Source organism: Natrix helvetica (genome assembly GCF_964273705.1).
Source record: "Natrix helvetica genome assembly, chromosome: 5".
Lineage (NCBI taxonomy): Eukaryota > Metazoa > Chordata > Lepidosauria > Squamata > Natricidae > Natrix > Natrix helvetica.
The window spans coordinates 145,733,098-145,757,999 of record NC_138551.1 but is presented as its reverse complement, the minus strand read 5'-3'; the positions used below and the strand labels follow the sequence as shown (position 1 = coordinate 145,757,999).

Genomic DNA, 24,902 nt, shown 5'->3' with positions numbered 1-24,902 from the left:
ATATATTGTACTTGTCCCAGCCGAAGCTAGGACCTAGGAAAATAGGAACCATTTTTGGTGGGAAGGGCACACCGTTCCATGCGCCTTCGGCATTGAGTCATGCCGGCCACATGATCATATCTTCGGACAGCGCTGGCTCTTTGGCTTTGAAATGGAGATGAGCACCGCCCCCTAGAGTCGGGAACGACTAGCGCATATGTGCGAGGGGAACCTTTACCTACGAAAGGCCAAATGAAAAAGGCAGTGGCACAGTGCCTATATTGGAATTAGTTCATCAATATGGAATCAATGGGTCCAGCTGTTTTGCCATATTTCCCTGGCTCTTCTGTTGGGAAAACAATTCCAGCTTTTTGACACATTCATACCCGCAATGCTGGAAAACGTATTCAAAAAGGACGTCCAAGAAGGGCAGGAGGGTTAAAAAAAGAAAAGAAAAGTAAAACCAATTTCGTTGTATTTAAGTACAATGACAATAAAGGTTATACTTATGCTTAGAAGCTGTTATCAAAGAGATTTTTTTGTCCTCCCGGGGTGGGGAGGGAATCCAGTCTTAGATGTCTGCAGAGATTTCTCTTGGTCCACCATAAGATTTTGAACACAAAGCAGATTTCCATCTTTCTGAGATGGAATGGAAGCTCCAAAAGCTGGAATTAACCTTCGAACCGCTTTAACCTTTAGGATTGTAATGGGAGTCCTTTCTTTTTCATCTCCTAACGTTGCTCACTTTCCACCTTTTTCCCCCCATCCAGGATTTCTGGGTAGTAAACAACTCCATCCAGAGTACGATTATCCTCCTCATCGAGCAGATAGTGGTGGCCCTCGGCGGGGAATTCAAACTCTACCTTCCCCAGCTCATCCCCCACATGCTTCGCGTCTTCATGCACGACAACAGCAGCACCCGCAGCGTTTCCACCAAGGTGAGCGGGGGGACCACAGGGGCTTGCATCCCACGCCCTGGTCTGATTCAAACGACGATCGGCCCTCCGAATCCCGTCCTGCTGCGGGCCTGGAAAAGTTCATCGTCTTGCGTTATGTGTCTTTCGTTCCCAGGAGGATCTAACACAGGGGTGTCAAACTCAAGGCCTGCGGGCTGAATCCGGCCCATGATGTGGTCGGATCTGACCCGTGGGGTTTTCCTGGTCTACCCAATGCGAAGAGGAAACATGCCAGCAGTTTGGGGGGTGGTGTCAAGCTGGCCACGCCCACCCAGTCAGCCACGCCCGGCCGGCCCCCTGAGTTCGACCACACCCCTGATGAAATTAAGTTTGACACCCCTGACCTAACATCATTTGTTTCAGTTCTGCTAAAAACATGGAAGTGCGTATCCCAATTGCTTTATACTCACTCAAATAAATTAGGGTTAGAACATGTTGTTAGTTGCGAAGTCGTGTCCGACCTATCGCGACCCCGTGGATAACATTCCTCCAGGCCTTCCTGTCCTCTACCAACCCCTGGAGTCCATTGCAGCTGACGCTGACTGCTTCAGTGACTCCATCCAGCCACCTCCTTCTCTGCCGTCCCCTTCTTTTGCCCTTCATCGTTCCCAGCATGAGGCTCTTCTCCAGGGAGTCCTCCTTCCTTCTCATCAGGTGGCCAAAGTCTTTGAGTTTCATCTTCGGGATCTGGCCTTCTAAAGAGCAGTCAGGGTGGATCTCCTCTAGGACTGACCGGTTGGATCGCCTTGCAGTTCAAGGGACTCCACAGGAATCTTCTCCAGCACCAAAGTTCAAAAGTGTCAGGGGAAGTTCCACCCTGAATTAATGAGGCATGGACCGTTGACTTTCCAAGCAGCATATTTCCGAATAAGCAGAAAATAAAACGCGGAGCATATTCTAATAAAAAAAAACTTTTAACATAAAATAAAATAAAATACAAATCTTGCTAACTTGATCCCCGTTTTCTTAAGGTTGAGTTTCACACCAACTTTTGCACTCCCCTTCTCCTCCCTCATCAAGAGGCTCTTTAGTTCCTCTTCACTTTCTGCCATTAGAACATATGCCGGTGCTTAAACTAACTACATTTTTGGCAGAGTTAAGTCACCCACCCTCTTGGCAGGCGAACGGAAGATCAGTAGAAAAATAAGGAATGTGTGACGTATTATGTGACATGCGCATTAATCATTGTCAGATAAGAAACAATTCAGTCTACTGTATAACTCAGAATATAAGCACAGGTTGGCAAACCAATTAACGCAGTGACAAAAGGCCTCCATTCTTTGCGCACTAATCTTTCATTAGAACATATGCCGGTGCTTAAACCCAGAGTGGCTGTTTTGAACCTTGCCCTCGGTTCCTATGGAGTTTGCTTTCCGTCCTTTCCAGCTGCTGAATGCCATCCAGTTGTTCGGCGCAAATCTGGATGATTACCTGCACTTACTGCTGCCTCCCATTGTGAAGCTGTTTGATGCCCCCGATGCCCCCCTGTCTGCTCGCAAGTAAGAACGGATGTTGTCCACATGCTTCTCCAGTGTTTTACAGGCTTTTAATGAAAGATGCTGCTGGTACTGTCCAAATACTCCAAAGTTTTCTCCAAAGGGACATCCACGCTTGTCCCTCTCTTGGGTTTCTCTGTGTCCCTGACCCCTCACCCCTAACCTAAATTCATTTTGCCATTGCAGCGCTTTGCTTTCTCCCTTCTTCCAGAGCCGCCTTAGAAACCGTGGACCGATTAACGGAGTCCCTTGATTTCACGGATTACGCTTCGCGGATTATCCATCCCATCGTGCGAACTCTCGACCAGAGCCCGGAGCTTCGCACAACTGCCATGGACACGCTCTCCTCCCTGGTCTTCCAGCTGGGGAAAAAGGTAAGAGGGGCGTCATTTATCCAAGGGGAAGAGATCTCCACTTTGCTGAATTTAAATCCTTTCCTCTGAAACATATCAAGAACGGTTGCAGGAATTGGATACGGCCAGTTAAGAGACAAGGACTAGGGGTGACATGATAGCAGTGTTCCAATGTTTCAGGGGCTTCCACAAAGAAGAGGGGGTCAAGCTATTCTCCAAAGCACCTGAGGGCAGAGGACAAGAAGCAAAATGGGTGGAAACTAATCAAGGAGAGAAGCAACTTAGAACTGAGGAGAAATTTCCTGACAGTTAGAACAATTAATCAGTGGAACAGAAGTTGCCTCCAGAAGTTGTGAATGCTCCAACACTGGAAGTCTTTAGGAAGATGTTGGATAGCTATTTGTCTGAAACGGTATAGGGCAGTGATGGCAAACCTGTCTTGGCTCGCGTGCCAAAGGCGGGGGCAGCGCAGGGGGCTCGTGCGCGGGCGTGCCACACCCTTAATGCAATCCCCGACCCCCAGTGCGCATGCGTGCATGACCAGCACTCACCCTCATTTTTGCATGCTTTTTAAGCCCTCCCCAGGCTCCAGAGGCTTTATAGGAGCCTGGGGAGGGCTAAAACAGCCTCCCCCGGTCCCTGGAGGCCCTCCCAAGGCTTCTGGAGCTTCCCTGAAGCCTCCGGAGGGCAAAAAATGACCCTACGAGCACTTACAGGTTGCTCGTAGGACTGATTTTAGCCCTCCAGAGCCTTCAGGGAAGCCTCTGGAAGGTCCCTGAAGGCTCCGGAGGGCTAAAATCGGCCCTATGAGCAAACAGAAGTCTGTTTCCGAATTTCCGGTTTGCCCGTAGGGCCAGCTTTTTGCATTCCGGAGGCTTCAGGGAAGATCCTGAAGCCTCCGGAGGGCCTCCTGGGGGGTGGGGGAGGCTGTTTTTGCCCTCCCCAGGCTCCTATAAAGCCTCTGGAGCCTTGGGAGAGGGGAAAAATGGCATGAAAAAAGGCTGAAGTCAGCTGGCCAGCGCGCGCAGGACAACGCCTCGCCTGCCTTGAGAAACGGCTCCACGTGCCACCTGTGGCACGCGTGCCATAGGTTCGCCATCCCGGGTATAGGGTTTCCTGCCTGTGCAGGAGGATGGATTAGACTGTCAGGGAAAAAAAAATGCCCTGGGAAATCTGAGATCAATGGACCGTGGCTGATTCCCTTCTGCATATCTTTTGAGATATTGAGAAAAATAAAAGTCTTCAAAAGTATTTTAATTAATAAACAAACTTTAATAATAAAATAATAAAAGTAAATGAAACAGAAATAACTAATTGGTTACATTTTGATAATGAAAGCTACGTTTGCCAAGTTGGCTGCCGAACAAAGAAAGAAAGGAATTTTGGAATGTGTAACACGTGCGCAATAAATCACTTTCAGATAACATTTTGTTTTATGACCTGCGCAATAAAGCTTTCTTAGTTTAACTCTTGAATGTCAGTTTAGGCAGTTCAGGCCTAGCAAACCTTTTAACATCGTGACATAGACGTCCTCCAAGGTCCCTTCCAACTCCGTTATTCTTCATTCTGTAAATAGTTCCTTAGGTGATTGGAGAAGTGACATTGCAACTTTTAAGGAGACATCGGATGGTATACGTGTCAATGAAATGTTGGCTATAACCTGTATGCTATTTTTAGTACCAAATATGAAACAACCTCTTTAAATGGATCAGCGGCACTTGGAAGATTTGGCCAAAGAAGTAACACAGTACCAAGAAGTTGTAAAATACTCCACAGCGGAAAGACAAACTCCTTGAATGTAACCCTCTATTGTTTAAAAATGCAATGATTTTGTTCAAGCTGTTTCTGAAAACGTATATCGGACGTGATACATTGGCTCTCCGGACTGCATCCCTGTGCAGATTTCATTTTTTAACGTTTCACTCGTGGCGTTTGTTCTCAGCTGCCATTGTCGCTGTCCTTGCCAAAAAAGAGAAAGTCCTCCAGGTGCTACCGTGTTTCCCCGGAAATAAGACAGGGTCTTAATTTTCTTTTGATCCCCGAAATAAGCGCTTGGCCTTATTTTCAGGGAGGTCTTATAATTTTTGAGGTGCAGGAGGCGGCGAGCATGGTCACTTCATGGCTGCTGCTAGGTTGCAATATTTTCGGGGGAGGGTTTATTTTAGTGCATGCGCTCAAAAGCCCAATTGGGCTTATTATCCAGGGAGGTCTTATTTTCGGGGAAACAGGGTAACTCTTCTTCTCACCCCTGCAGTATCAGATCTTTATCCCGATGGTGAACAAAGTATTGGTGCGTCACAGGATAAACCACCAGCGATACGACGTCCTCATCTGCAGGATTGTGAAGGTCAGTGACTCCTCAAGAAGCCGAATGAGATGGCAGGGTAAAAGCTGTTCATTTGAAGGACACCTGTCTCTCATCTCTGCTCCGGCCCCGAGCTTATCAAAGCACCGGAATTTCACTTGAATTCCATAATGTTTTTTCGTATGTATGTATGTATGTATGTATGTATGTATGTATGTATGTATGTATGTATGTATGCATGCATGCATGCATGCATGCATGCATGCATGCATATATATATATATATATATATGTATGTATGTATTAGTGTTACAACCCCTGGTATGCCTAAATATGGGAGGAAGGTCACTACTCCCTCGTTCTGTCCTTCGGCTTCATCACAGAAGACCATGCAGGCAGAAAACCATATTTTTATTTTTAATGTTGCCTTTTATATTTGTGTTGTATTTGTACTGATAAATAAATAAAGGGAGACTAGTATAGATCTATTTCGAGCTAGTTCAAATCCCAGTAAGGGTATGGCTAGCTGATGAGAGCTAATTAGCTCGAAATAGATCTATACTAGTCTCCCTTTATTTATTTATCAGTACAAATACAACATATATATATATATATATATATATATATATATATATATATATATATATATATATATATATATATACATACATACATACATACATACATACATACATACATACATACATACATACATACATACATATTATGTATGTATGTATGTATGTATGTATGTATGTATGTATGTATTTGTGTTACAACCCCTGGTATGCCCAAATATATAACACAAATACATACCTATTTCCCTGGCTTAGCTGATAAAGGAGGAGAACCGGTGGTGTAGTGGCTAGCAAGTCTGCCTAATATGTAACACATCACAGGTTCAAATCCCAGTAAGGGTATGGCTAGCTGATGAGAGCTAAATAACTTGAAATGGATCCATACTAGTCTCCCTTTATTTATTTATCAGCACAAATACAACATATATATATATATGTATGTATGTATGTATGTATGTATGTATGTATGTATATATATGTGCTGGTTTTGTTGTATTCGGGTCTTACACGTAACCTTACACGGGAAAAGACCCGAATACAACAAAACCAGCATACCTACACCCGTGAAAATCTACGAAAACAAATATATATAGGGAGAAAATTAAATCCTTCCTGTCAACATCCAGCTTGAGTATGCAAATAAAAGCCCAGGATCATTTTCTTTTCTGAAAAACTTACTTGTTTATTGAATACATAACCTGAGAAGGCTGAAATAAACCTGAGTTTCTCAAGGCCCCCAGTACATAATATTTATGAATCAATGATTTCCCAGCCCGACTCCCCCCAGGTTTCCACATAGGCCAAGTAAAGTTCCCATTGTAATGGAACTTTGTGTCTCATTTGCACACCTGCTTAATAGTCCTTGAAAGTTTCCAGTTTCCCATAAACTTCAGCGGGCCTGCAGAACTTTCGTTTTCTCTCGCTAAGCCAGGGGTGGGCCGGTACAGGTTCGCCTGAGTTCGGGAGAACCCATAGCTAACGTTATGGCCGGTTCGGAGAACCTCCAAATCCCACCCCTGGGCTGGCCCTTCCCACGCCACCCCGCCCCTCTCGGGGGTTTCCACGTGGCCCATTTTCGATGCGAGGCAAGTGCAGGACCTGCACGGAGGCTTGGGGAGGGGGAAGTTCCAGGGACTTCCGTTTCCGGTCTCCAGAGGGCCTCTGAGGCAGTTTTCGCCCTCCCAGAGCCTCAAAGAAAGCCTCCAGAGCCTGGGGAAGGTGAAAACGGGGCCCCTGCCGTGGTGCAGGAGGTGGACTAAGTCATGTCCACCATGGCCGCACCAGTGGTGGGTTCCGGATCCCGTTGCAACCGGTACTGTGCAACGGGACCCGGCGTCTCCCACACACATGCGCATGCATCCTTACCTCCGTGACGCCTCCGCGATGCTCCAGCTGCTCGGGGGAGCGTCGCGCAGGCATCGTACGCGTCGAAGAGCTCAAATACAGGTGAGCTCGGGCAGGCGGGTGGACCCTACGGAGCACTGTACTGGAACGGTACCCGGTGCTCCCGGCAGGTACCAGTACGCCCGTACCGGGGCGTACCACCAGTGGGCCACACCCACCCAGCAACCGGGCAGAGAACGCGTTGCTGAAATTTTTGAAGACCACCCCCGAGTTAAGCCTCCCGTAACTGACGCCTCCCCCCCCTTCCTCTAATGACAAGTTGAAGCGACGAAACATGTCGATGTTTCACCCTGGACACTTCCATTCGGCCACAAGCACAAACCACAGCAATCTCTGCTCTGTGTTAGGGCTACACTCTCGCGGATGAGGAGGATGACCCTCTGATATACCAGCACCGCATGCAGAGGAGCAGCCAAGGGGAGGCCCTCGCCAGCGGCCCGGTCGAAGCGGGGCCCATGAAGAAGCTGCACGTCAGCACCATCAACTTGCAGAAGGTAATCTTTGGCGCTGCGCTGGGCAGAGATACGCTTCTTCAAGATCGGTAGTGATTTTCAGCAACAGTTTTTGATGTTCTGCGGCATCGAATTTTTTCCTGGACCAGTTTGTGATGATCTAGCACGGGGGGGAGGGGGTCAAACTCAGTTTCATTGTGGCCGCATCATGGTTGTGTTTGACCTTTGGGGGCTGGGGTGGGCATGGCTGGAGTGAGTGTGGCCAGCTGGACATCGCTCCTGTCAGGGGCACCTGTGATGGCCTCCCTCACTCTCATTATAATCTTCCTTCCTTCCTTCCTCCCTCCCTCCCTCCCTCCCTCCCTCCCTCCCTCCCTCCCTCCCTTCATTTCTTCTTTTTCCCGTCTCCCTTCATTCTCCTTTCTTCTTCCTTCCTGTCTTTATTTTTCCTTCCTTGATCTCTTCCCATCTTCCCTTCTTTGTCTTTGTTTTTCCTCTTTCCCTTTCTCCTTTCCTGTCCCTTCTGGCATGTCCAAATGCAAAAGGGGAAACATTTCTCACTCGGTTTTGTTTTTAGTTTGTTTTGCTAGCCCTCTGCCAGCCTGGGAGCCATCTGCATGCGCACACACATTACACACACACACACACACACACACACACACCAGGCCCTGTTTTCGCTGCCATGGCCTGCAGCCCTCTGCCAGCCAAAACAGCTCATTTTCCCTGGCAGAGGGCTGCAGGAGGTCATCGTGGCCGAAAAAGTGGTCCCTGGTGGACGTGCACGGCCCGCCTGGACTCTGTTTTCATTGGCAGAGGCAGTACGGGACGGTCCCTTGCTGTTCCAGGGTGGCCCCGCGGGGCCAGATTTAAGGACCCTGTTGGCCAATTTGTCCCGTTGAACTTGGGTTTGACACCGCTGATCTAGCAGACTTCGCGTCACTTTCAAAATGGAGGCTTCATTTGTCAGGCTGGTTTTCCCACATTTGGAAAAACTATTTAAAAATGAAGCTTCCGGACAACTGGAGAAATGGGGATTGCCGTCCCTGTGCAGACAGATTCACGGAGGGTCAGGCTATCAATAGGGACTAATAAGCCTAGAAATTTACGATAATTCTTTCATAAACCTCAGGCAGCATTGAAACTTTAAATGGCCGGGAAGCAGCATCCAATTAGGTTCTTAGTGCAAGCTTGTGAAATTCAAATTCATCCAGTTATTCCATATGAGAGCCAGAACGCTTGGCTGGTTAGGACTGAGAGCAGCCTGGGGAATTCTGGGAATTGGAGTCCGCACACCTTCAAGTGGGCAAGCTTGAGAAACCCCTACGTACCTAGGGTTGCGTGACCATCTTCCAACTCTTCGTGCCGTCACAAAGCAGCCCATTAAACAGCAGAAATGTTTCACTTGAGTTTCAGCAACATGATTTGGGAGGGGGGACTTTCAGGGCCGCAGAAGTGGAGTTGGGGGCCCCGTGGCTCCCATGCTGTCAGTTTTTCCGGCCCTGACGAGTAGCTGATTGCGGCAACTCCTAGAAGGGCACTTTGTATTCTAGGCCTGGGGAGCCGCCCGAAGAGTTTCCAAGGATGATTGGTTGGAGTGGTTGAGACGGCTGAGCCTGGAGCTGTTGAAAGACTCCTCATCGCCCTCACTGCGCTCGTGCTGGGCCTTGGCTCAGGCCTACAACCCCATGGCCAGGTAGAAATTCAACATCAATCCAGGGAGAAGACAAAGAAGGGTCCCCTGGGGTTGTTTAGTGCAAGGGTAAAAAAAAAAAGGTTTAAGGGAAGTGTGTGTGTGTGTGTGTGTGTGATAGAAGAAGTGTTTTGGTTTGGGGTGTGAATCCCAAAGGTACTTTTTTCAAGAGTCAACTGGTCTTTCTTGTGGACTTCCCAAAATCCACAAAGAGGGAACTCCCGCTCAGACCAATTGTCAGCAGCATCAACTCTGTCACCGACAACATTTGTGAAACATCTGAGCACCTTATTAGCTCCTCCAGCCATCACATCAACAATTCACAGGAGTTTGCCAGCAAGATTTGGAAACTAAAACTGGACCCAGATGAGACCATGGTTGTTTTGACCGAGGCTTCCTGATGCAGTAAAAAGCACATGCTTAGTCCCCCCCAAAAACCCTCTTTTTATTTCAAAGGCTGTGAATTAGGTTCATTTTCAGCCCGTAATGAGTCCGACAGTAGTCTGCCAAAGTCTTTCGGGATTAGGCTGATAAGCACCCAGCTTTACCTTCCTTGAAATGTCTCCCCAATTGAATACAATGCAGCAATAATAGTTTCTCCCACTTGCAAAATAGGCCCACAATTATAAACTATATATCTATTGGACTTGTCATCTATCTGCTGTATATAAAAATGAATGCTGCCAAAGATCTAATTAGCAATTAGCCTGGCAAGGCCACATGGAGCAAAGAGTCCAAACGGAGCTTCAGAATTAAACCAGCATGAACCAAGTTGCTTCCTGCAAAGGCTCACGTGCCTTGGCTCCTCCTTTATGTCCTGTGGGAGGGTCCAATCACCTCCAAGCCTTACTCCTGAGTTGTCCCTTTTGTTTTAACCGTTCTTGCCTTCTGGCAGCTCTGCATGCGTGCACTGGGAACACTTTCCCCATATTCCTTGGCCTCGCTGATGTCCGACTCCGGAGGCTCTGGAGGCAGCACATAACTCTCAGATGGCCCTGGCCCCTCTTTGCCTCTGACACAGAGTCCTCGTCCAAGCCTTCCCCGGAGACCAGGACTGGCCCATGTTCCTCCCCAACCTCCTCACTGTCCGACTCTGTTGCCAGCTCCGCAGGCCACCTGCGGACCACAACAATGGTTTCCCATGATGTGACTTCTCTCCTCACAAGAAAGTCCAGCTGCCTCTTGAAAAAGCATCTTTGTGACAGCCATGGCCTGGATGAGTGAGAATCTCCATGGACATTTGGAATGTGAACTTTTGAAGGCCGACGGGTATTTGCTTGAGAACCTGAACGTTTTACAGCAGAGGTGAAATCGCCTGTATGCTGTGCATTTGAAGATGAACACATTCAAGACTAAGTACTTGTGCTTGATGGGGAATACGGAATGAAGGAGAGGGAGTTATGCATCGGTGCTCGAACGCTGGAGGGAGTAGGTGACGGGCATCAGTAAAACGTGGCAAATGGGACGGGGGAAAAGATGGTTTGAATGCCGAAAGACTATTTAAGGGGTAGCTTGAGAAGAAAGATTTTCCTGTCGCTGGTCAGTTCCCACGGTTGTTTCTATTAGAAATTCTCTCCTGTGCAGTTATGGACTCTAATGAGATGCGGGTCTGGGTTCAGTTTGGATCAGTGAAGTGGTAGGTTCAGTGTTGGCAGGTTTATTATTTCATTCTCCGTGTCCCCCTTTTGCATCTCTCCCTTCCCCCCCCCCCCCCCACACCCCCAGAGATCTGTTTAATGCAGCCTTTGTTTCATGCTGGTCTGAGCTGAATGAAGACCAGCAGGATGAGCTGATCCGTAGCATCGAGCTGGCGCTGACGTCTCAAGATATTGCTGAGGTCACCCAGACCCTGCTCAATTTGGCGGAGTTCATGGAGCACAGCGACAAGGTAAGGCACATCGGGGTGGAATTTTTCTTTTTCTTTTTTTTTTAAACAAAGTTTTATTGGTTTTTTTAGGGAATAAAAAAGGAAAGGGGTAATGGAAAGGTTACAAATTTTGGCAGTTGCAGTGTGCGGCAGGTGTCCCCTCCCTCCATACTCATAGTATACATTTACACAAAGTTCAATACTAAATAGCAATATATAGCCAGCATGTAAATTCAGTTAATGATTTCAATCAATTTATATCAAGCAGATTTTCTTACTCATTTTTGTGATCTGAGTTTTCTCAGTATTGCCCCTTCTCCCCCTGCCAGCAGAGCTCCGGCCCCTCCCGTGTCCTGTGTGTCTGTTGTGAGATCATCTGGTTTATCTAGGAGTGCTTTATTTTTTTCCATAAAGGCCTGTGCCTCTATGGTTGTATTAATTCTAACTCTTGTGTCCTCCCAGAATATTAACATACCTTCAGGCATCAGCCATCTGAACCACACCCCCTTCTGGTAAAGTTTCTTCGCTAATTGCAAATAGTTTTTCCTTTTCTCCCTCACTTTCTTGGGTATCTGTTTCAGAATGGGAATTTTTCTGACTTTCTTTTTCTTTTCTTTTTTTTTAACAACTTTGCTCTGATCTTGCAAAGAGACAGGTGACTTTGCTGATAATGCGGAGATAGCAATAGCGCTGAATAAACTGCTTCACGATGCTTTACAGCCCTCTCTAAGCGTTTTACAAAGTCAGCCTCTTGCCCCCAACCATCTGGGTCCTCGTTTTACTGACCTCGGAAGGATGGAAGGCTGAGTAAACCTTGAGCTGCTCAGGATTGAACTGTGGGCAGTGGGCAGAGTAAAGCTGCAATGCTACATTCTAACCACGGCACCAAGTGGTACAGTGGCTCAGTGGCTTAATGACGCTGGAAATGGTCTCATCTCCAACAGTTCAAGCTCTAGCACTGCGTGGCAGGGTGAGCTCCTGTCACTCACCTCACCGTCTGTTCACCTAACCATTCGAAAGCATGTTCTATGCAAGTAGATAGATAGATACCCCTTTGATGGGGAGACGAGCTTGTGCTCTGTGCAGGCAGTCAGATTCCGGGGTGGCTTTGAACCTTCCTAGTTGCGGTGCCTGTTTGCAAGGCAGCTCCGGGAAGGGAGGGGAGCCTTGAGTGACACTGCCGGAAGAGTCGCTTGTCTTTCTCTCTGGTGCAAAGCCAGCTCACCCTCCTGTGGTGCACCTTAGGAAGCACGCAAGCGTTTCCTATAACAGGGCTGGTACCTTGGCAAGCCAAACTACATGTTCTGACCCAGCTCCCCAAACACGACAAACTCAACTCAAAAGATCCCTTTATTAGGAATGCCGGCAGCCCCAGCAGAAAGTTTCTCTCACAGGCTAATGAAGATGATTAGCTGTTTTTCACACCTATTCATCCCCGACCCCTGCCTTTTATCCCCAGAGCTAGGGTGGGGCTTCGCTAGCAGTGGTGGCTCTTCCATCCCAAGGACCGGCCCATAAATTTCCACTGCTCTCCTCTCCTCTGCCTTTTATCCCCAGAGCTAGGGTGGGGCTTCGCTGGCAGCGATGGCTCTTCCATCCCAAGGACCGGCCCATAGATGTCCACTGCTCTCCTCTCCTCTGCCTTTTATCCCCAGAGCTAAGGTGGGGCTTCGCTAGCAGCGGTGGCTCTTCCATCCCAAGGACCGGCCCATAGATTTCCACTGCTCTCCTCTCCTCTGCCTTTTGCGCATCTGTGCGTCAGGCAATGGACCCAGCTGTTCCTCCTCTTCCTCATCAGCCACCTCCAGAGCTGAGGGCTGTTGACTCTCCACCTGAGGGCTGACGGATGGCTTCTGTCTCTCTCTCTCTCTCTCTCTCTTTCTCTCTCTCTCTCTCTCTCTCTCTCTCTCTGACAACTCCAATCCCTCTTCCCCCTCGGAGCCCTCAGGTTGCCATGGTGCTGACCCTGATTCCCACGCCTCCTCCTCTGATTCGGCTGCTGGAGGGGCCATTGATGGACAGGCCACAATGCTACAACTCTGCAATAGCTTAGTGGTCTCCTGGGTACAGAACAATGCCATACGGCAATAATAATAATAGTAATAGTAATAATAATAATAACCATTGCGCCTCCAGGTCTCATGAATAAGCTTGCATTTAATTGCTTACATAAGGTTCTCTAGATCTGAGTTCCCCAACCTTTCCAAGTTGGCGGCCTGGAGGTGGGGGGAAGAAAGGGGATGGTTTCGTGGGAGGGGCCGACACATGCGCACACACCCGTGGCTCATGCAAGTGGGACGGTGAGCGCTCACAATGCTTGTGGTGACACACGAGCAGGGCTGTGCGCGTACCCACCTGTGCGTGCGTTGGCCAGCTACTACAGCTCAGTCGCAGGTTGGGGACCCCTGCTCTAAATTGCCCTGGAGTCTCGCACTCCCATCACAGCCCTGATGCTTTCGTGCGGCTTCCTCCACACAGGGTCCGCTGCCGTTGGGGGACGACAACGGCATCGTCTTACTGGGAGAGCGGGCTGCCAAGTGCCGAGCCTATGCCAAGGCGCTACACTACAAAGAGCTGGAATTTCAGAAGGGCCCCACGCCAGCCATCCTCGAGTCTCTCATCAGGTAGGCCGTTTCCCTTTTGTTCTCTCGGTTGGTAAGCCCATGCGACGCAGGAGACAGGACTTCACGTTTCTCTGGACGTCCTTTTACCAGGAACAATTCCAGAGCAAGGACTGGAGTTATCCCTAGGCTTGGCAACACCAGCATATGGTTCTTGCTCGGGGAAATTTGTCTAGAGCCGTGATGGCGAACCAAAGTGGCACGCGAAACCATGTCGCCCGGCACCAGGGGTGGGTTCCTGCCAGTTCTGACCTATAGAAGAGGTTCCACAAATCTACAGTGCCGTTTAGAACCGGTTCCAGATCCCTCCCCCCGCCCGTCCGGACGTCGTCAGGATGAAGAGCGAGAGGAGGAATTCTGGGAGTTGAAGTCCACAAGTCTTAAAGCTGCCAAGTTTGAACACCCCTGGGGGTTTTTTCCCTAAAGGGTTAGGGGTGCAAGGGTCTTGTAACTTGACAGCTTTAAGACTTGCACACTTCAATGCCAGAGTTCCTGAGCCAACATGACTGGAGGAGGAATTCTGGGAGTTGAAGTCCACAAGTCTTAAAGCTGTCAAGTGTGAACACCCCTGGGGGTTTTTTCCCTAAAGGGTTAGGGGCACAAAGGTCTTGTAAATAGACAGCTTTAAGACCTGCGTGCTTCAAATGCCAGAGTTCCTGAGCCAACATTTTGATTGCTAAGCAAGAGCGTTGTAAAGTGAGTTTCACCACATTTTACAAGTTGGCCACGCCCACCCGGTCACATGGCCAGCAAGCCACTCCCACAAAGCAGGCCACACCTACAGAAGAGGTTCTAAAAAAATTGGAAACCCACCACTGCCCGGCACCCACGGCCTTGCCTGTTTGTCTTCTGGGTTTCCGTTGCACACGCGTGCCTGACGATCAGCTATCCACATGCCCAGCAGTGCCGAAAACCAATATCTGCATGTGCGCCAGCCAGCTGATTGTCTGGTGTGCATGTACACCACAACCCAGAAGTTCAGCTTTTCTGGAGCGGGGTCCCTTCACGCGCGTGGCACTGTCACGTGTGGGCATGCATGCGTGCGTGCTAGAACCTGGAAGTTTGGCTTTTTCCAGAGTGCAGCTCTGGCGAACATGCCCACATGCACATCGTTTCCACGTGACCTTTTTGGCACCTGGTCGCCTCATTGGCTGCTGCTGTGTTGCAATATTTTCGGGGGAGGGCTTACTTTAGTGCATGCGCTCAAAAGCCCGATTGGGCTTATTATCCAGGAAGGTCTTATTTTCGGGGAAACAGGGTAACTCTTCTTCTCACCCCTGCAGTATCAGATCTTTATCCCGAGGTCTTATTATTTTTGAGGTGCAGGAGGCGGCGAGCGTGGTCACCTCATTGGCTGCTGCTGTGTTGCAATATTTTCAGGGAGGGCTTATTTTGAAGGGAGGGCTTATTTTAGCGCATGCGCTCAAAAGGCCGATTGGGCTTATTATCCAGGGAGGTCTTATTTCCGGGGAAACAGGGTACACACCGTCTTGGTTGACCTTTCCAGAAATTCTCCTTGACTGGAAGCGTTTTTGTCCTGAGGACTAAATATACTTGGCCTCAAACTCGGTTTTAGAATCAAGAGGATTTTTTTTTATTATTATACTATCGGATGGGAAAGACAGAGCACTATTTGGTTTACAACTGCAAAAAATCAAAATTAAAATAAAAACCCCTAAGCGTCCGATTTCCATAAGCTTCCCATATGGAGCAATCCACCATGCAATCAGTTTGGCAAAACTCTGGCGTAGCTCCTCCCAGAGATTCCAGTCCACCAGGGAAATAAACAAAGGCAAATCTACGCTAATTCCGGGGAATAGGTGAGCATCCCGATAGAGAACATTGTCGTCAGAAAGGTCCAGAGATGTTCGGGTAGAGGCCGAAAGAGCCTAGCACCTGCCTTGCTACTGATGAAGGGCATTCCCCCGTCTGTAAGCTCATTCTTGATATCAATGACAGTGCTTCCCCCCGCGACTCGGTTGGGGTCCCTCTAGGCCTTGAAGTCCGTGGACCGGATCTTCATCTCGACCCTCTTCAGGGAATAGTGTTTCCCGCGCCAGCTGTACCAGATGATGCCATCGGTGCTTTTGTTCTGTTCATCCTTACGGTAGTAAACCCCGTTCAGGTTGGAGTCCGTGCAACAGTTGTACCAGTAGCCACCTGTTGAGAAAGATGGACAAGAGGTTTATGAAATCTTGGATGCCAATAGAGTGATCCTTCTGAAAAGGTCCTCATCTCTGCACTGGCACCTGGTCAACGGATTCCAAAGCATCGGGGAGACGGCCGTTGCCGGTGTCTAAACATTCCCTACAAGTAGTCCTCGACATACAACAGTTCATTCAGTTATAACAGCACTGAAGAAAAGCAATTTATACCAGTTTTTCACACTGATGACCTTTGCAGCATCCCCGTCCCAGGGTCACCGGAGTCCCCTTTTGCGATCTTATGACAAAGCAAAGTCAAGTTTTGCTTAACAGCTGTGGGGCTAACTTAACAACTGCTAACAACTTGGGCAAGAAAAGTCGTAAAATGGGGCAAAGCTCACTTAACAAATGTCTCATTTAGCAGCATAAATTCTGGGCTCAATTGGGGTCGTACTTTGAGGAGCACCTGTATTGAAAATGATACCAATCAACTCATCCCCCGCGGAGGAGGTGTTTTTTCTGCCACTGCTAAATACCTGATGGAGCAGGAAGACGACTCAAAACGCTACACAGATAGTCCTCGACATACAACAGTTCAGTGAGCGACTGTCCAAAGTTACATCGCTGAAAAAAAGCGCCGACCGTTTTTCGCACTGCAGCATCCCCGTCGTCATGTGATCAAAATTCAGACACTTGGCAACTGACTCACATTTATGATGGTTGCAGTGCCGTGGGGTCACGCGATCCCCTTGGATTCACTTAAGAACCGTGCTACTGATTTAAGAACTGCAGGGATTCACTTAACAAAGGTGGCAAGAAAAATGGTAAAACGGGGCAAAACTCGCATAACAAACATCTCGCTTAGGAGCAGAAATGTGGGGCTCAATTGTGCTCATAAGTCAAGGACTACTTGTACTTACAAGAGAAATGGGGGGAAATCCAAAGAACAGAGCAATCAACACTTCGGAAGAGTTGCCCTTCTGGGCAAGAGACAATCAACTTGAGGTGGAACTGGGCTACGGGGCGGATGGATTTCCCTACGTAGAATTTGGGGAGGGTTCTTTAAATGCAAAGATGGACGGGGGTCCCACTTAACGAACGTTGATAACAGGAAGAGGAAGGAGCTTTGGGCACACGGCTGACCTTTGCGTAACTGCGCGCAGTGATCCAAGCACTTGTCGTTGTCCTTGTCCATGGTGCTGAAGGCCGTGTTGTTATGGTACCTCATGGAGTCGCGTGGCACGCTGCCACTGAAGTTGCCCAGGAAGAGGCGGTAGCCGCTCAACTCATTGCCCACCTCAAAACGACTGTATTGAGCGAAAACGTTGTGGCCATCCCAGTCCTGCCGGGTGAGAAGAAAATCAAAAGGAGAACACTGCTTATTTATTGTCCGTGACAATTCGCCACGGCCAACTCACCGTGGGAGGACCTGCCGCGGAGAAGAGTTACACTAATATCAAAGAAATAGCAATAGCGTTTAGATTTATATACTGCTCCGCATTGCTTCAGAGCCCTCTCCAAGCGGTTTACAGAGTCAGCATATTTGCCCTCAACACTCTGGACCCTCATTTGACCCACCTCAGAAGGAGGGAAGGTGAAATAGAATCATTAAAGAAAGGATGCTAAAGAAGGGACGGAATGAAATGTGAACGACAAAAATGAAAATATACTTTAATATATTTTAAGTCATTGAATTGAACTGTTAAATTGTCCTGCACCGAGTTGGCCCACGGTGAGCTGACTGTGGCAACGTATCCCGCGGCGACTCGGCCACGGCAATTTGCCGGTGGCGAATTGTCCCATTGATTCAGGGAAACGTTGACCTGAAATATTGGTGTTTCACCAAGCTCTGAGGAGAGGAAGTGGCTTCTTTGTTTAATTGACGTTTTACATTTCTTTTATGCACTCGGCCACAAACGAATGTAATCTGCTAACCTGAAACTGTCACTCTGTGTGTTAGTCCTTAGATTGGATCATGTTTTTTGGATTTAATAAATGCAATAACGTGCAATGGAAACTATACTTTTCATGCACTGCCTCCAGTTAGCCGGGGCTGCCCAAGGAAAATAGTTATGCAGCCTAATCCTGGTCTACGCTGCTTCGGTTTGATGGGACAAGACTAAACTGGCATTATTAGACTGCCTTCCCAGCTACCCCAGGTCTTCTAAAGCAGGGATCAACAACCTTTTGGACCTCAGGGATCACTAAATTCCTAATTTTAAAACCTGCGGACCACTAATATGATCTGCCTAACGACTGGCTGGCTGGGTGTGGCCAACTCGATGTCACTCATGTTGAGGGGTGCCTCACCGGCTTCTACTCGCCCCTCCCCTCCCAACCACTCCTTGCCTGCTCTCCCGGACTCCTTAGGGCCCCAAAAGGAAGCCATTGCTGGACCTAAGCAGCCACCACCAGAAAGAGTTGGCAAAACAACTCAGTTCAAACTGGATCTGACCAAGAAGGAGGCTCAGGAGAAGCACCTCAACTGAGGACTACCAGCATAGGCTTTCCAAGCAGAGGGAAGACCTGCGGGAGTGCAAGGCTTGGTACCGGCGCCTGGAAGCTCAGCGGGCTGAGATGGTCAGCCAATTGCAGGCCATGATGGAGTCCCACTGGAACGGGGCCCTCCGGCTCTTCACCACCAACAGCCCTTCCCTCCAGCCTTCGGCCCAAGCCCCCCAACAGGAGGCTGAAGCAGACCCCAAGTCGGAATTTCTGCCCCCCTCTGCATCAACGCAAGCGTATCCATCCCAGAGAGCGTAGTTTGAGGACTACGTAGATTTAATGCAAATAAAAAATGCAAATAATTTTTCAGCAGACCACCAAATTTTTTTCAAGGATCACCAGTGGTCCACGGACCACCAGTTGGTGACCTCTGTTCTACAGTACTTCGACACTGAAATACTTCTCAATGTTTTCCAAGTTCCTTTGCTCTTGAATGTTGCAAGAATCCCACAGCCTCTAACCGAGCGGTCAGCAAAAGGTCGGCCGAGCAGGTGAAGCTGCTGTACTTGCCTCCAGCTCCACACGCAACATGGACGGCCTCCTGGAAAGCCGATGGATGTGCTCGTTTCCCAGCCAGAAGTCTCCCTGCAGGCTTCCAAACCCTTCCTTGTATTGCTTCCAATTTTGGCTGAAAGAGATCAAGCCAATTTTCCGCCTTTGGATGACAGTCCAGCCTCCCCCATCTGTCTCCATGTCACAGTATACCTGGGAAAATGAAAAGAAGGGCGTAGGAGGAATAAGGTAGGGGTCCAGGAATAAAGTATTTCTAGGAGCCAACAAGAAAAGGTGTTTCTCTTCGGCCAGACTGAGTTGAAAGTGGAGCCAGGCACAGGAAGCAGAGAGGTGTGGCTAAAGATTTAACTCAGTCTCTGGGCAGATTGGACGTGAGAATAACCCAATCCTGGACCCTTCCACAAGCTCCTACGGAGAAGATTTCAGACCTTCAGAGAGCTTGAGAACCACTCAGGCATGGCAGTAATTTACCAAGACAGTGAATATCAGCGTAACTTCATGTTTCAAACCTATGTTCAAGCAACTCACCTACCTTTCTTGTGGAGCAAATAGCAATAGCACTTAGACTTATATACTGCTTTCCAGTGCTTTCCAGCCCTCTCTAAGCAGTTTACAGCATCAGCCTCTTGCCCCCAACAATTTGGGTTCTCATTTTACCAACCTTCCGCCATGGAAGGGCGGAAGGCTGAGTCAACTTTGAACCTGATGGGATTTGAACTGCTGAATTGCAGGCAGCCGGCAGGCAGCAGAAGTAGCCTGCAGTACTGCACTCTAACCACTTTGCTACTGTGGCTTTGCCTGGAATGGGAAGGCACCGAAAAGTTGCATCACATTTTGGGAAGGTGCAAATAACAAATCGAAGTGGCCAAAGCCTAAATCCATCCCGTAGAGCTATTGCTGTTTTGTACGCAACTGGGAGTCCTCTTAGGATAGATAACAGTTTTTATTTTCTATAGGAATCCTAAACCTTGCATAAAGGCAAAGGTTCCCCCCTCGCACATATGTGCTAGTCGTTCCTGACTCTAGGGGGTGGTGCTCATCTCGGTTTCAAAGCCAAAGACGTCTCCATGCATGACTCAATGCCAAGGGCACACGGAACGCTGTTACCTTCCCACCAAAGGTGGCCCATATTTTTCTACTTGCATTTTTTACGTGCTTTCGAACTGCTAGGTTGGCAGAAGCAACAAGCAATGGGAGCTCACTCTGTTAGGTGGCACTGGGGAGTCGAACCGCCGAACTGCCCACCTTTCTGATCGACAAACTCAGCCACTGCGTCACCGCGTCCCCCTTAAGATAGACACAGTTTTTATGCCTATAGGAATCCTAAACCTTGCATAGCTTCCTGCTTTTCCTCTCTTCCCATGGTGTGTGTAACATCTCACCTGCAGTTCTGGGCTTCCCAGAAATTCATCAGGGAGAAGTCTGTAGACTCCAGAAGATCTGTAATTCCTCTGATAAAGGGAGGAGCAGTCGTACACGGCGTCTGAACGAGAAAACCAAAGCTCAGTAGGTTGGATTATTCCCACCCGTCAGGAAAACCGAGGGCCCACCGCTGCTTTCTTTCCCTCCAGAAATTTGATATGACATATGTGTTGTGGCCCAGAAGGATCCGTTGGAGCTGCCGAGGGACTCATATAGCGAAGAACCCTATGAGTCAGCTATGGAAGAGATGGAGGACCCTGGGCAGGGTTCAGACCCAGAGCAGGGACCAGAGAGGCTGGTTGGCCACCAGGAGGCGCCTGAAGCATGGAGCAGTGGGGAAAATCAAAGGGAGTTTGTCCCTGACGCAAGATTAAGAAGGGCAGAGAAACGAAGGCAACAACTGCTCCGGAGACAAGCTTCTAAGAGATAATCAAGCTCAGGTGTTTGTGGCTTGGCCCCTCCTAAGACCATATATAAGAAGGGACTTTGGGAGGAGGCTTTTTGCAGGACACAACCATTCTTAGTAATCTGGAGAACTCCTTGTCTGATCTGCCTTGTGTTTCCATTTGTAACAAGCTGGAGAAGCTCTTGTCTGTATCTGTTGGAGTCTGGGTTGCTGACAACATCTTGCCTGTGAGTCGTGTTTGGGCTTTCAGCCAACAACATTATAGTACTGTAAATAAGGTGTGGCAAACAGATAACCTGTGTCGGCGTTCATTACCGGACGGAGGGGGGTCAGGACACATATGGTTGCCACGTGCAACTATCCCGTCGACTTGCGATTTCTGCAAATTAAAGCAAAGCCCAGCTGGGAATACAGGCAGTCCTCAACTTACAACAGTCAGTTTAGTGACCGTCCACAGTTACAACGGCAGTGAGAAAAGCGACTTTTTCACACGTACGACCTTTCCAGCATCCCCAGGATAATGGGATCAGAATTCAGATGTTGGGCAGGTGGTTCATATTTATGACTGTGGCTATGTCCCAAGACCATGTGACTGCCTTTTGTGACCGTCTGACCCGCAAAATCCAGATTCATTTAACAACCGGGTTAGTAACTTATCAACTGCAGTGTTTCACTTAACAACGGGGGCGAGACAGGCCCTAAAAGGGGGCAGAATTCATTGAATGAATGTCTCATTTGACAACAGAAATTTTGGACTCGATTGTGGTCGTAAGCCGAGGACTATCTGTAAAACGATGACTGAGATGGCAGCTGGGGTGCCTTTTCCGGTCTGATTCTATTTGTGATGCCTTTATGGACAATGAGTAAGGTTTCCCATGTATGTCATCTGGCTTTACCCATCATCTCAAATCTCGTGTCTCTGCCTCAGAAAGAAAGTGTGTGTCACCATTCTAAAGATATTTATAGGCCTTTCACTGCATTGCATATAAGCACGTACCCAATGTTGTGACCTAGGCTTCCCCAGCAGCACGAAGCCGAGTCCTCGTCCCGATAAACCCCTTTTACTTAATTGACAGTGAATTCCTCTCCAGCAAAGAATTTCCACTCCCACAGTCTTTCAAAGTAGTTCACAATTACCGACCTTTATCAGGCTTGGAGAGTGGCCAGGCCGATAACTTTCAGATGCCACAATACTTGGCAAGATTGCAGGAATGAACTAATTGTCTCCTGCAAACTCCATTCTCCTTTCGCTCCTCTTTCATCCCCTATGGGAGGGGCCAGTCACCGTCTACCTGTGGCCTTAAGTCGATCTCTGTTTCTTAGCTGTTCTCTTCATCTGGCAACTCTCCATTGGCAGCCACAGCACCCAATATAAATGCTAAGTATACATGCTAAACTCTCCCCATATATATATATATATATATGTGTTGTATTTGTGCTGATAAATAAATGAAGGGAGACTAATATAGATCTATTTCAAGCTATTTAGCTCTCATCAGCTAGCCATACCCTTACTGGGATTTGAACCTGGGAGTATATATATATATATATATATATATATATATATATATATATATATATATGTTTGTAGGATGATTTCATCCTATTTTAGAACCTTGGCACAGGCTTAATATTGCCTGAGAAATCTACGTAATACAGTTGTCCAAGATACATAGTTAAGAGAAGGAACGAGATTCTTTTGAAATTTTGAGCTGCTGCCTGGATTCGCTAGCCTTGGAGTCGTAAAGAAAAACCGATCGTGCTTTGAAGCGTTGAGCGAGGGTTGAGGGAGTAGCTAGTAATTAAATTGGTCTGGATTTCATCATTATAAAGTGGCTCTGAAAGGAAGCTTGACACTTGGTTGTTTTAAATCAATGCTGTTGTGGCCAGCAGACTCAGACAGTGAGGAGGTTGGGGAGGAGGAACATGGGCCAGTCCTAGACTCTGGGGAAGGCTCTGTATTGGAGGCAGAGAGGGGGCCAGGGCTGTCTGACAGTTATCAGCTTGCCTTCGGAGTCGGATATCAGTGGGGCAGAAGAACAGCTGGAGCCTGTTCCCGACGTACGCATATGCAGAGCTGCCAAGAGAAGGGAACAACTAAGGAACAAGGGTCGACTCGGGAGTAAAGGCACAGGTGGACGGTGAATGGCCCCTCCGATAGGGAATAAAAGAGGAGCGAAAGGGGAGTGGAGTTTACAGGAGACAATTAATTCAATTCATTAGGGTGAAGATCCGTTCCTGACTTCTGGCCAAGGAATTGCTGCTACAGCATGGCGTTTGGAAGATATCGGCCTGGCAGCTCTCCAAGCTTGATAAAGGTCTGTAGTTGTGAAATACCTTGAAAGACTGTCGGCCGGGACTTCGCTGGAGAGGAATTCCCTTTAACCGAAACAAAAGGGGTTTTATCGGGACGAGGAATTGGCTTCATGATCTTGGGAAGCCTCCGGTCAGAACAAATGCAAACCCTGGAAGCTTACCCTTTCGGTCAAGGGCTGTGTTTAGGGCTTGCGCTCCCCAGCCCTGCTAGTTGAATGGGGCGAGTGGTTTTATTTCGGCTGGCAACAAACTAAAGAAAGAGGCTGAAACTTCTCGTGTGAATTCCCCACCTGTTCCAGAAGGTGGGAATTCTCCCGAAAGTTCAGGCTCCTTGCTGCTCTCTGAGCTCGCTTGTTTTCTTGCAGACGCTTCATTACGCTAGCTAAGTAACGCCATCAGTGTTAGTAAGGAGTGCTGCTTGCTGTCAGTTTATATTTGAACAATTAATCAGTGGAACAGTGGAACAGAAGTTGCCTCCAGAAGTTGTGAATGCCCCAACACTGGAAGTCTTTAAGAAGATGTTGGATAGCCATTTGTCTGGAACGGTCTAGGGTTTCCTGCCTAAGCAGGGGGTTGGACTAGAAGGCCTCCAAGGTCCCTTCCAACTCTACTATTGTATTATTGTATATTCTGGTGGCTTGCCCTGTCAGTGTTGGTGGAGCTGGTCTTAGAGATTCTCTTTTGGACTGTTTGCTGATGGCTCTTTGGCGGTTTCTTGGTTGGGATATTGCTTGCTTGATTTTTGGTCTGCTCAGAGAGCAACTCATGTCAACCCCGAGCTATAAATATTCTCCTTTGTTAGTTCAGGCTTCCCTCGACTTCAGAATAAACGCCTGTACAATGGAGTTCTTCCTTAAGATTCATCTAAGTCTCTCAGTCCTTCCCCTTCCCCTCCTCCCAGTTATATTTTATACATTCCCGGGAGTCAAGCCCTGAGGCTACTCTGTCTGCATTAGCCAGCGGTCCCTCCAGGGGAAGCGGGGAGCCTCTCCTTACCTGTGGACGTTTGGGTGACCGTCTGAGCCGCCTGAAGCTGCACAATGCCAAGCTGGGAATTCACCTCCGAATACTTCTCCTCCACGTCGTCGAGGCGGGCGCCCATCAGCTTGACGCTCCCTTCCAGGGCCATCACCTGCGTGACAGCATGCCCCAGGACGTCGTCTTGCTTCTTGCTCATCTCCTCTAGCAAGGAGGAGAGATTGGCCACTTGGACCTTCAGCTTTTTTAGCTCTTCGCAGCATCCGGGGCTCTTGCCGTTCCTGCTCGTCACGGTCTTCTTGGGGAGGGTCTGCAGCCAGGCTGGGTATATAGTCAAGGAGAGGGTTAGGGCACATAAGCAAGCCAGTTGGGGGCTGAAGGTGGCGTGCATGGTCATGTCTGTCTGTCTGTCTGTCTCTGTCTCTCTCTCTCTCTCTGTCTGTCTCTCTCTCTCTGTCTCTCTGTCTCTCTGTCTGTCTCTCTCTCTCCTCCCTCTCTTCTCTAGTTCCCAATAACTCCTAAAAAAACTCCAAGCCCCCCACCTCCTATCAATTCAGGCCCCTTCCACCCATGTGTTGGAATTGCACCGGAACAGAGGTTTTCTCCGAATCAGAGCTTTTCCTCTGCAGTGCAGCCTCTTGACAAGTCTAGTTGTCTTGTGCTTGCTAAAAGAGGCCGTATCGTGTGTGTGTGTGTGTGTGTGTGTGTGTGTGTGTGTGTCCGTGTCTCCTCCTTATCCCCATCTTAAATATTTGTGGCTCCTGGCTATCTCCACCCCTTGCAGCCATCCGGAGCCGTCCCATTTCATTCTGCCCATCGTGGGCGAAACTAGAGAAACCGAGAAGGCGGAGTGTTTTGTTTTCATTACGAAGAGACCCTGAGTTTTGAACTCGCTTTTCTTAGTTGGGTTATTTTCT

The 24,902-nt window shown here is 48.5% G+C and overlaps 2 protein-coding genes across 2 annotated transcripts in view; one reads left to right on the top strand and one right to left on the bottom strand.

Moving 5' to 3' along the window:
• Nucleotides 1–24,902, top strand: part of MTOR (mechanistic target of rapamycin kinase) — a 101,905-nt gene that overhangs the window by 27,272 nt on the left and 49,731 nt on the right. The window contains exons 22-29 of the mRNA XM_081955490.1: nucleotides 750–917; nucleotides 2,322–2,434; nucleotides 2,643–2,805; nucleotides 5,039–5,131; nucleotides 7,419–7,565; nucleotides 9,074–9,216; nucleotides 10,939–11,101; nucleotides 13,559–13,704. Coding sequence (XP_081811616.1) covers nucleotides 750–917; nucleotides 2,322–2,434; nucleotides 2,643–2,805; nucleotides 5,039–5,131; nucleotides 7,419–7,565; nucleotides 9,074–9,216; nucleotides 10,939–11,101; nucleotides 13,559–13,704 — 1,136 coding nt within the window. The remainder of the gene's footprint in view (nucleotides 1–749; nucleotides 918–2,321; nucleotides 2,435–2,642; nucleotides 2,806–5,038; nucleotides 5,132–7,418; nucleotides 7,566–9,073; nucleotides 9,217–10,938; nucleotides 11,102–13,558; nucleotides 13,705–24,902) is intronic.
• Nucleotides 15,321–24,376, bottom strand: ANGPTL7 (angiopoietin like 7; the record flags this gene model as incomplete). The annotated part of the gene is made up of 5 exons (XM_081955249.1): nucleotides 15,321–15,861; nucleotides 16,989–17,187; nucleotides 18,861–19,055; nucleotides 20,246–20,346; nucleotides 24,004–24,376. The coding sequence occupies 5 exons, from the start codon at nucleotides 24,374–24,376 to the stop codon at nucleotides 15,692–15,694; spliced, it is 1,038 nt and encodes a 345-aa protein (XP_081811375.1). The 3' UTR covers nucleotides 15,321–15,691.